Raw genomic sequence first — 12,613 nt, 5'->3', positions numbered from 1 at the left:
CAAATCAGCAGACAGGAAGCAAGGTCAGGTCACAAACGGGATCAGCAACGAGTCAAAGATCAGCATCTGTCAAGATGAGCCGGGTCGGAGCACAGATGGGAGCACAGGGTCTGCTCACTGGTCACAGGAGCTTTCAACCACTCAGCAGAGTCAAGAGGAGCTGGGTCAGAACAGAGATGGGACACAGGGGGTATAACAGGGTAGAGAACGGTGCCTCTAGAAGATCCAGGACAGAAGATGCACTCAGTAGTGCAGGAGATATGAAGATAACAGTACTTGAAGGAGGCAGAAGTGGAGTAGGGCTAAGCCAGGGTCAGTATCAGATGAGGAGAGTTGGTACCGAATTAGCAGATAGGAAGTAAGGTCAGGTCACAAGCCAGGATCAGCTACAAGTCAAGACGAGCTGGGTCAGAGTACAGATGGGAGCACAGGGTGACAAGAGTTTTCGACCACTCAGCAGTCTTCACGATTTCTAGACAGCTTTAAATAGGCCAAAAGGTGCTGAAACATCCATACTAAGTTGTGCCATGTGCATACATATATCTTCTTGGCACGCGACCATGCACACAACTCTTCCAGTGACTTATTTCCCATATACTGTGTGTTAATACAGCTTCGAGTTCATAGAACCATTACCAAGAGTTCCTACCGAAAAGAGGTTTACCGTTACTGTCCATGTCCACTCACCCTTTGGCCAGCTTGGTCAGGTAGCAGTTACTACTGTTGTGTTCTTGGGTGACAACAACCCATACAAGTATTGGAAAGGAGTCAGCGCAATAATAATAGCCATGGTGCTGCAATGGGATGCACAACAAGCTCATGTAGGTGTGATGGTCAGGTGTCCACAAACTTTTGGTTATATAATGTAGCAATGGATTTAAAGAGACCCAGTCATGACTGAACTCTAACAAAAATCTCAATTTTCAGTAATAAGAATTGTGTGAGTTTCGTTGAAATTAAAAAAAATGTGTATATATCTATGCATGCTTTTTTCTTTCAGAGAAAACATTCAAAAACTTCCCAATTCATGTCTCCACTCCCTACCCACCTCCGAGCACCGTCCCTTAGTTCCTACCCATACCCACCTCCGAGCACCGTCCCTTAGTTCCTACCCATACCCACCTCCGAGCACCGTCCCTTAGTTCCTACCCATACCCACCTCCGAACACCGTCTCTTAGTTCCTACCCATACCCACCTCCGAGCACCGACCCCTAGTTCCTACCCATACCCACCTCCGAGCACCGCCCCTTAGTTCCTACCCATACCCACCTCCGAGCACCGTCCCTTAGTTCCTACCCATACCCACCTCCGAGCACCGTCCCTTAGTTCCTACCCATACCCACCTCCGAGCACTGTCCCTTAGTTCCTACCCATACCCACCTCCGAGCACCGTCCCTTAGTTCCTACCCATACCCACCTCCCAGTACCGTCCCTTGATACCTACCTATAACCACCTCCCAGTACCGTGCCTTGGTTCCTACACATACCCACCTCCCAGTACCGTCCCTTGGTTCCTACTCATACCCACCTCCCAGTACTGTCCCTTGGTTCCTACCCATACGCACCTCCCAGTACCATCCCTTGTTTCCTACTCATACCCACCTCCCAGTACCATCCCTTGGTTCCTACTTATAACCACCTTCCATTACCATCCCGGGGGTTCCTACCTATAACCACCTCGCAGTACCGTCCCTTAGATCCTACCCATACCCACCTCCCACTACCGTCCATTGGTTCCTACCCATACCCACCTCCCAGTACCGTCCCTTGGATCCTACCCATACCCACCTCCCACTACCTTCCCTTGGTTCCTACCCATGCATATATGCTCATGATTTTATGTTATTTACGTACATGGTTGTATTGCTATGATCTTACACCACTTATGAATATACTTATTGATCAACTTTATAGGTAAAGTTGATCCGGGGAAAATCCGATTGCCTCTCGGGGGATCGGGAAGGAATTTTTTTCCCCTGCTGTAGCAAATTGGATCTCATGCTCTGCTGTTTTATTTTGCCTTCCTCTGGATCAACTGTGGATATAGAATTGTGTTTATGGGACGATATTTTTTATTTTATTTTTATTTATTTTTTATGGTTGAACTAGATTGACTTTTTCTCTCTTTTTTTTTAACCCGACTAACTATGTAAATATTAATATTGAAAAATGGTATTAATAATTAATTTCCTATGTTTTTTTTTCTTTTTTTTTTTTCTTCTTTTTTATTGTCTCTTTTAGGATGATCCCTGCTTCGAACAAAGCATTCGTTGTGAATAATCTGGTATCCGGGACGGCGTACGATTTGTGCGTCTTGGCCATCTGGGATGACACGGCGACCACCCTAACAGCCACCAACATAGTGGGATGTGCCCAGTTCTTCACCCAAGAGGACTATCAGCAGTGCCAGTCCATGCACAGCCAGTTCTTGGGGGGAACAATGATTCTAGTTATTGGTGGAATCATAGTTGCTACATTGCTGGTCTTCATTGTTATATTAATGGTAAGATATAAAATATGCAACAATTCCCAGGGGAAGATGGCCGATGTCACCAATGTTTATTCCCAGACTAATGGAGGAAATTCAGTGCAGAATGGGGTTCCACTACAAGTCAATCCCAAAGTGGTGGTGAGGAATGAACTCATGGAATTCAACTGTGGCTCAGTGCACAGTAGTGTCTCCTCCTCTTCTAGTTCTGTCAATAGCCCAGAAGGCGATGACTATAGCCTACAGAGTAATCAAAGCTCTCTGTCCCATAAGTGGAGGAGACCTGTCTCCAGGTCTAAACCCAATATTGATAGACTTATGGGAGCGTTCGCCTCCCTGGAGTTGAGGTGTCAAAAAAAGGAGGACGCTGTGGACTCCAGGACTTCGACGACAGTCCACCTGTCAGACAAAGAGCCCTTGTTGGGCAACCAAGAGTCCAAAGTCCGTAGCCACCTTATGTTACCCCTGGAGGGAAAAGCAAAACGTAGCCATTCATTTGACATGGGGGACTTTGCCGCAACACAGTGCTGTAGTTACCCAAGAAAGATGACAAATATTTGGACTAGGAGAAGCCTTTCAGTTAATGGGATGCTTTTACAGTATGACGATAGTGAACTAGTAGGGAACGCAACTAGATGTACCTACGACAGCTCAGAATGGGTAATGGAAAGCACAGTGTAAATAACCAGATCATTTCAGTTATTGATTATCTTGCTGTTTCTGATGGCAAGGGTAGCGTACAAGAATTAAATTCCTTATGAATTTCTAGGTCAATGGATACAGAAGTGGGTAGCACCCACGGCAGGAGTAACCATGACACAAAATTGAGCAGATTGTGCTAAGCACAGGAAGTGGTGGACTTCTCCGGCCAAGAAGCACATGTTATATTCTAAAGTGCTCTTTATCCCGTAAAAAAAAAAAAAAAATCGAAGTCTGGAGAGGCGGGAACAAAAAAAACAAACTCATCCCTGTCTTTAAGTGTGATGTTTGACGAAGACCCCTCCCCGCCCCGCTGAGACGTCGGTAAAGTGATGAAAAGCCGCAAGTCAAGTCATCGCCATTCGTGGTCACCTCGAAAAGTTTTCTTTCATTTTCTGTTTTCTCTTCTTCTTTTTTTGTCTTTTTTTTTCTTTTCTTTTTTAAAAAAAGAAAGCAAGTTTTATTTATTGCATCATTTGAGATAGTCATTAATGCTTAATAAAAAATCTAAAGGGAAGTATGATATGGAAATATATATTTTTCAGAAAAATAAAGAAAGAAAGCTCTATAGAATGTTTATATATTTTTTCATTGCTGTTCTTTTCTTTGTGCATCAGATGTTAGCACGATTTTTTTGTTATTTTTAGGAAAGGCATTAAAAGTTTGCATTTTTGGGAGTGCCTCGGTCTTGCGGGTCTGATAGAGTTTATATTACAGCTTAGCTGTAGGGCTTCTTAAATTATAAGATGAGAAAAAATAAAGAGTTAATGGTGTTAAAATGTCCTATAAATAATTAAAGTCAATTAACTTCTGTACAATGTGTGAAAACATGTTGCCACTGATAGAATTGTATCCAGTGGCAAAGTACTGTATAGGAATGAATTGGCTACTTAATGGAAAGCTATACTTACAGAAGATCTAAGCCCAGCAGCCCCTCCTCATCCAATGTATACTGGCCCTCACAAACCTCAGATCAAGGGGAGACGGTGTACAGCCTTCAAGGTGAGTGTCAGGCCTACCCCTAATCTATAGCTAGCTTCTGTGTTCTTTACCTTGCGGTTGCCCCCAGGCAGGGCCAGACTTACCATTGGGCTTGACTGGGGTCAAGCCCATGGGCCCTGGCCAATAGGGGGCCCCTATTGGATGCACCACGGGAGGAGGAAGCAGGAAGAGGAGCTAAGAAGTCCTTCTAGTGATATCCCACCCCGCTCAACAAATAACCAGCTCAATAACTCAGGTTGGCCCGCTCTCAACAAGTTCGGTTGGTCAGCGGATCCACTACCGCCCCCCGCTCAACAAATTCGGTCAGGCCCTTCTCAGCTCCAGGGGGCCCCTTTAACACTCAAGCCCAGGGGCTCCCACCACCCCAAGTCCGGCCCTGCCCCCAGGACTCATACACAATGCTATAGTGCCTGACTGCCACACTGGTGCAGGTGGTCAGACACTATAGCTAGCTTCTGTGTTCTTCACCTTGTGGTTGCCCTCAGGACTCATACACAATGCTGTAGTGCCTGACTACCACAGTGGGGCAGGTGGTCAGACACTATAGCTAGCTTCTGTGTTCTTCACCTTGCGGTTGCCCCCAGGACTCATGCACAATGCTGTAGTGCCTGACTACCACACTGGGGCAGGTGGTCAGACACTATAGCTAGCTTCTGTGTTCTTCACCTATAGCAGCCCCCTTTCCCAATAAACTAGTGGTATCCAAACTTTGGCCTGGGGACCAGATGCGGCCCTTTGCTTGCTTTTATCCGGCCCTTGGGGCACTATTTCATCCACTGATACCAACACTGGGGCTTAGTTTCTCCTACTGACACCAACAATGGGGCCCAATGACACCAACAAAGGGGCCCAATTACATCAATGATGGGTCACAATTCTTCCCAATGAAACCAAAGATGGGACACAACTCCTCACAGTGACCCCAAGGATGGGGCACCATTCCTTACAATGACATCAATGATATGGGACAATTCCTCACAATGACACTCAACAATGGGGCACAGTTTTTCCTCAACGACACCAATAATGGGACCCATTTATGGGGCACAATGACTCCCACTGAAACAAACAATAGGGCGTTAATTTTTCCCACTGATGTCAGGACCTTTTCGACTCCCACTGACCACTGTCCGGCCCTTGTAAACTCTGAAGGACAGTAAACTGGTCCTTTGCTTAGAAAGTTTGGAGATCCCTGCCATAAGGCAAGCAGGCCTACCAGATCTCGGTTGCCCCCAGGATTCATACACAATGCTGTAGTGCCTGACTACCACCCGAGGCAGGTGGTCAGACACTATAGCTAGCTTCTGTTATCTTCACCTATAGCAGCCCCCCTTTCCCATAAGGAAGGCAGGCCTACCGGTTCTCGGTTGTCCCCAGGACTCATACACAATGCTATGGTACCTGACTACCACCCCGAGGCAGGTGGTCAGACACTATAGCTAGCTTCTGTTATCTTCACCTATAGCAGCCCCCCTTTCCCATAAGGAAGGCAGGCCTACCGGTTCTCGGTTGTCCCCAGGACTCATACACAGTGCTATGGTACCTGACTACCACTCTGGGGCATGTGGCAGTGCCTGATTATCACGCCGGGTAGGCACGAACTGAGTAAAGAAAACAGGTACTTGCAGTTGGCAGACAGGCAGAGTGGTTCAATGACAGTCCAGGTAAAAGGCAGGCAAGGTTCAGAATAGTCAGGGTCAATCCATAGTCAAAAAGCAGGCAGAGTTCAGAGAATAGTCAGATTTTAATTTCAAGGTCGTCAACAAATTAATCCAAACAGCAGAGCAGGACAGACAAACAGGGTGCTTGACCACGTATAACAGGCGCTATCACAAGCATCAGACTGCAGGCTTGACTGGCTTAAATTGAGGTTTGGTCTCCACCCAGATACTGGCCACATTAATCACCTGGCAGGTGGACAGGCAGACACAAACGCATTATGGCTAAATCTGTTTTGAGGCCGTCAACAATGGGATCCAAACTGCAGAGCAGGACTGACAAACAGGGAGCTTGAGCAGTTGTAACAGGCGCTATCACAAGCATGAGACTGCAGGCTTGACTGGCTTAAATTGAAGTTTGGTCTCCACCCTGATACTGGCCACATTAATCACCTGGCAGGTGGACAGGCAGACACAAATGCATTATGGCTAAATCTGTTTTGAGGCCGTCAACAATGGGATCCAAACTGCAGAGCAGGACTGACAAACAGGGAGCTTGAGCACGTGTAACAGGCGCTATCACAAGCATGAGACTGCAGTCTTGGCTGGCTTAACTCGGGCTTGGTCCCCACCCAGAGTCTGACCATGTTAATCACCTTGCAGGAGGACAGGCAGACACGGATGCATCATAGTCAAACCTGGGCCCGCAGTTTGGAGACCAGTGTTCTAGAGCAGGGATCTCCAAACTACGGCACCCAAGCTGTTGCGGAACTACATGTCCCGTGAAGCATTGTAAAACTCTGACATTGACTGACATGACTAGGGCATGATGGTAATTGTAGTTCATGAACAACTGGAGGGCCGTAGTTTGGATTCCCTGTTCTGGAGGATGCAGGATTGGGATTCCCATGGTATCGAGATGGATCAACTTCACCTTAGATGGAGACGGGCCCTTTTCTCCACCTGCTTTTATGGAAGGTTGCATGTTACTTCCCGCCTGGGTTGTTCCAACCTTTCCACATGTAAGTCATTTTAAAAAAAAATGTTTGTTTCTCTTAAATCATAAAAAATTAGACAATATTAGCTACATACTACACTATATGGGCTCTCTTGCCCCTCCCCTTTTTTTTCCGGTGGACACCTTCGGCCCTTTCATTGGTCTCCAATCTGCCTTTTTGATCTGATCCCTCTGACGTTTGAGGAGCACCACCGCCTTAATCCCACACCCAGTGCCAGGACAAGGCTATCTAAAACCAAGGGCAAACATGCCAAATTGCGCCCTTCCCCAAGATGCATGAGCATTATATGTCAGCAAAAATCCCCCCCCCCCCCAAAACAATCGCACACTAAACTGCATACTTGTCCCCTAAGCATAAATTAACCCTTCCTCCCAGTACCAATGCGCCCCCCTGCTGAAATCACACCTCCTGGCACAAATCTCTACTCATATGCCCCCAGCACAAATTCACCCCCCCTCCCAAAAAAAAAACAACTTTCCCCTCATAGCACAAATCCTCTACCCCTCAAATTTCCACTCCAAGCACAAATCCCCCCCTTCAATTTTCTCCTTCTAGCACAAATACCCCCTCAATCATCTCTACTAGCATAAATCCCCCACCCCACAAAAATATGTCCCCTCTTAGCACAACCCCCCCCCCCCCCCCCACACCATATTACAGTTTCTAGCACAATTCCCCTCTCCAAGCACAAAACCACTTCCTCCACCCCCCCTCTCAACACATCTCCCCCAAATCACCACTCCTAGCACACCTCTTGAAAATTTCCCTACTAGACCAAGTCTTACCCCCTGCTACCCCTTCCCCTTATCCCTACTACCCCTCCCCTCGAATTGCCCCTCCCAACACAAATTCCCTCCTACCAATCTCCTCGTGGTGCCCCCCCAACCTTAAATGATACTCCAGTGCCCAGGGCACTGCCCACCCCTTGTCCCGGCCCTGCCCACACCTCCTAGATCAGCATGGGTTTCGGCATTTGGACATCTGAGATCTGTGTTGGGCGCCATACAATAAATGCGGATGATAAGCTGAGCTTGAATCTTCTGTATGTACTTATTCTTCAGCTGGGTGAAAGAACAGGTAAGCTTTAGGTAGCAGGTGGTCAATTTTCACAGCTCTGCGTGTTGCTAACCTACATCTTGAAGCTCAATTGAACTTTCAGTTTAAATCGGCTAAGTACATTCCAGGTCCATCAAAACAAAAAGTTGTGTAATCTTATTAGTTTGTTGTATTTAGAAAGCAGCCACAGCCTAGAGTAGAATAGCCTGTCCACCGCCAGCATGCTGCAGAGAAGGACCCTTGATCTCTGTGTGGAAGCAGTGGTCTATCTGAGAGGTCTGATGCACCCATTGCTGGGCCATTGATGTCCAATCACTGGTAGCTGTGCCATTGATGTCTAATCACCGGTAGCTGGGCCATTGATGTCCAATCTCCGGTAGCTGGGCCATTGATGTCCAATCACTGGTAGCTGGGCCATTGATGTCCAATCACTGGTAGCTGGGCCATTGATGTCCAATCACCGGTAGCTGGGCCATTGATGCCCAATCACTGGTAGCTGGACCATTGATGTCCATTTATCCGGTAGCTGGGCCATTGATGTCCAATCACCGGTAGCTGGGCCATTGATGTCCAATCACCAGTAGCTGGGCCATTGATGTCCAATCACCGGTAGCTGGGCCATTGATGTCCAATCACCGGTAGCTGGGCCATTGATGTCCAATCACCGGTTGCTGGACCATTGATGTCCATTCATCCGGTAGCTGGGCCATTGATGTCCAATCACTGGTAGCTGGGCCATTGATGTCCATTCATCTGGTAGCCGGGCCATTGATGTCCAATCACCGGTAGCTGGGCCATTGATGTCAAATCACTGGTAGCTGGGCCATTGATGTCCAATCACCAGTAGCTGGTGGGCGGCGGGAGGTTGGGACGTCCCCTCTCGCCACCCGTAGGATCGATGAAGTGGCAGAACAGCCCAGGGCCTTCTTGATAGCATCATGGGCCCCTGGGCAAAGTAATGCTCTGGGGCCCCTACAATGAAGACAGCGCAGGTAAACAGACATGAAGTAGGTAGGAGGCAGACAAGCGGAGCTTCCCCTTTTGGGTGGAGCTCCACATTAACTACATGAACAATCATTCTGTACAGCAAATCCCAGATATCCCCCCAGCACTCAGACCCCTCTACACCCCAGATATCCTCCCAGCACTCTGACCCCTCTACATCCCAGATATCCCCCAGCACTCTGACCCCTCTACACCCCAGATATCTCCCCAGCACTCTGACCCCTCTACACCCCAGATATCACCCAGCATTTGACCCCTCTACACCCCAGATATCCCCCCTGCACTCTGACCCCTCTACACCCCAGATATCCCCCCAGCACTCTTACCCCTCTACACCCCATATATCCCCCCTTGAATTTGTACCCCTCTACGCCCCAGATATCCCCCAGCACTCTGACCCCTCTACACCCCAGATATCACCCCAGCACTTTGACCCCTCTACACCCTATATATCCCCCCTTGAACTCGGACCCCTCTACACCCCAGATATCACTCCAGCACTTTGACCCCTCTACACCCAAGATATCCCCCCTTGAACTCGGACCCCTCTACACCCCAGATATCACCCCAGCACTCTGACTCCTCTACACGCCAGATATCCCCTCTTGAACTCTGACCCCTCTTCATCCCAGATATCCCCCCCCAGAACTCTGACACTTTCTATATCACAGATATCCCCCCAGCATGGGCTCAAGGACCAGCTGCTTTGAGGAAAGGGCAGGGGGCCCCCCATGCAGCCCAGGTGTGCCCTCACATTAAGACAGCCCTGGAACAGCCGCTATGATAGTTCTTATGGTGTAGGGAATAGCCGGCTGCACCCATCTTTCAGATATCCCCCCACAGAAGCCCAGGACGTCATATGACGGCCAGCTGTCGGCAAATGGTTAATCAGAGTATATTGATCGATAGAATTGTGACTCATTCTGACTAAATTTGTGCGCAGAGAACAAAGGCCTTCTTTTATTTGGCAGGGGCTGGCCTTTCTACTTCTGAAGAAAACAAAGGGTAAGGCTTTGCACACTTGTTTTTGTTACGATGCACCTGGAATTTTAATTAGCCGATTTAAATTAAATCGTTCAATTGACAATTTTTTTATTTTTATTTTTATCCGCAAAGCCAAGTTTTTGAATATTTATTAAAGATCATATTTTTTGGAGTTTGGAAATCACATATTGTGTTAGTAATTGAAAAAAAAAAAGAAGCCAACATCTTGGACTATGTAGCTTGGCAACAGCTGGAGATCTGAAGAGTGAGCATCCATGCAAGTTGACCCAATACTTGTCTTTCGCCTGAGGATACTAATGAACAAAATAAATAGTGCTCAGAGTTTAACGAGATATGACAAGATAAAAATTGTCATTCCAGATGTCAGCAACGCAATCGAGTGTATCGACTGGGAGTAGCAGGATTTCCCTGACGGCTTGCACTTCCTAGTTATACAAAAAATTCCTGGAGAGTATCAACGTTGTTCGAAGGACTTTTAAAGGATGTTTTGAGTCGTCCAACCAACATTCTCATTACTGACTTTATTGTGACTGAGAGGGGGCAAAAAAAAAGTACTTTCAGCCGTATTGGACTTCATAAGCTCTGTTTTCATTTTATTTCTACAATTGCGATGGTCATCGGCATTCTTAAGCATTTTGTACAGAAAAAAAAAAAAAAAACGAACAAGGTGGATATAATGTATAATTTTTCTTTTTTTTTAATGACAAAAGAAAAAAAAAAAAGACAAGAGCTCAGTTGTGACCCGGCTATGTACTTCTCTTGTATGATCATGTTTCCTACTCTGAGTTTTAGACTATGATGTTCATGTGAATAAAAAAAAGGACCATTTTTGCTACAAATTGTACAGTAAAAAAAAAATTCTGCAATGAAAACTGGACATTTTTTACTTGAATTCATGTATTTTATTTTTGGTAAATACGGTACAGAAAAATAATCTGAAAAAGAGGGAAATGTGGGTCTGTTGGAGCGTGTGTGTCTACTCAAGTGTGATACTAAGGAAATGTTAACAAAACCCAACGGGGAGCCCAACTGAAACTAGAACCAAATCACAAAAAGGTGCGGAGATGTTGTTAAAAGGAAAAAAAATATATATATTTTATATTTTTGCCCAACTTATCACAGGGCCGGATCCAGAAAGAAGGTACGACGGCATATCTCCTGATACGCCGTCATATCTCTGAGTCTGGCCATCGTATCTATGCGCCTGATTCATAGAATCAGGTTTCGCATAGATATGCCTAAGATCCCACAGGTGTAAGTGACTTACACCGTTGGATCTTAGGCTGCAATTCCAGGCCGGCCGCTAGGTGGAGCTTCCATATCTTTTACGCGTCGAATATGCAAATGAGCATTTACACTGATTCAGAAACGAACGACCGCCCGGCGCTTTTTTTTTACGTCGTTTGCGTTCGGCTTTTTCCGGCAGGAAGTTACCCCTGCTATAGGAGGGGTAAGTGCGGTGTATCCTATGTTAAGTATGGCCGTCGTTCCCGCGCCGAGTTTTGCATTTTTTACGTCGTTTGCGTAAGTCGTTCGCGAATACGGCCGGACGTAATTTACGTTAACGTTGAAACCAATGACGTCCTTGCGACGTCATTTGGAGCAATGCACGCTGGGAAAATTTGCGGACAGCGCATGCACTGTTCGATTGGCGCGGGGACGCGCCTGATTTAAATAGTACACGCCCCCTAGCCGCGGAATTTGAATTCCGCCGGGGGATTTGCGATACGCCGCCGCAACTTTAGAGGCAAGTGCTTTGTGAATAAAGCACTTGCTTCAAAAAATTGCGGCAGCGTAACGTAAATCAGATCAGATCTAAAGATCCGCTAACCTATCTGAATCTAGCCCAAAGTTTTTATCTTTTGAAAATAGCACTAAATAGAAATGTCTCTAATGCCGCGTACACACGATCGGAAAATTCGACAAGAGAACCGTTGGGGGTTTTTTTGTCGGAAAATTTGAGAACCAGCTCTCAATTTTTTTTTTTTTATATAATTTTATAATTATAACTCTTTTTTATTCTCAACTAACATGCGTGTTTTTTTCTCCGTCGGAGTTCCACACAGACGATCGGAATTTCCGATAGGATTTTGTTCCACTGGAAAAAAATAAAACATGTTCTCTTTCTAAACTCTGATGGAAAAAAAGTCAGATGTGGCCCTACACACGGTCGGAATATCGGATGAAAAGATTCCATCTGACTTTTTTCATCGGAAATTCCGATCGTGTGTACGCGGCATTAGAGGCATTTCTCTTTAGTGCTATTTTCAAAAGATAAAACTTTGATAAGTTGGGCAAAAAAAAAATATATATATATAAAATTATTAATACACATGGAAGTAATGTATAGCAAGGATTTCATATCATAAATTTTAATTTATACGGCAATTAGAATTAATTATTTTAGTTTCTTTGAGAAGTTGGGCAATATCGTATGAAATGAATTAACATTAATTTATAATTACAGTAATATTGATACTATTACTACAAATGGATTTAAAGAAGTAGTTTAAAGCAAGGAAATCATACCAAAAGCATTATGAAATTTATAAAAAAAAAATATTTTTTATTAGAGTTAAAGTTATTAAAAATAATTGTGCTCAATAAGAATTTTGTTTTCATTTTTTTTATTTTTTAAACAAATAAGGTTTTGATGAAAAAAAAAAATTATAATTAAGGC

General features: G+C 45.6%; 1 protein-coding gene across 3 annotated transcripts in view; it reads left to right on the top strand.

Moving 5' to 3' along the window:
* LRFN2 (leucine rich repeat and fibronectin type III domain containing 2) overlaps positions 1–10,592 on the top strand; it is a 137,612-nt gene extending 127,020 nt beyond the window's left edge. The window contains exons 2-3 of one of the 3 annotated variants that reach the window (XM_040351847.1): positions 2,243–2,504; positions 10,294–10,592. In XM_040351847.1, coding sequence (XP_040207781.1) covers positions 2,243–2,504; positions 10,294–10,362 — 331 coding nt within the window. In that variant the 3' untranslated portion in view covers positions 10,363–10,592. Of the gene's footprint in view, positions 1–2,242; positions 3,416–10,293 lie in introns of those variants that run through there. The other 2 variants (XM_040351848.1, XM_040351846.1) reach the window with 2 other exon arrangements.
* Positions 10,593–12,613: the final 2,021 nt, after the last annotated feature.

This window comes from Rana temporaria, chromosome 4, assembly GCF_905171775.1.
Source record: "Rana temporaria chromosome 4, aRanTem1.1, whole genome shotgun sequence".
NCBI classification, from domain to species: domain Eukaryota; kingdom Metazoa; phylum Chordata; class Amphibia; order Anura; family Ranidae; genus Rana; species Rana temporaria.
Note: the sequence above shows the minus strand (reverse complement) of the source record. Positions and strands in the feature narration are given on the sequence as shown.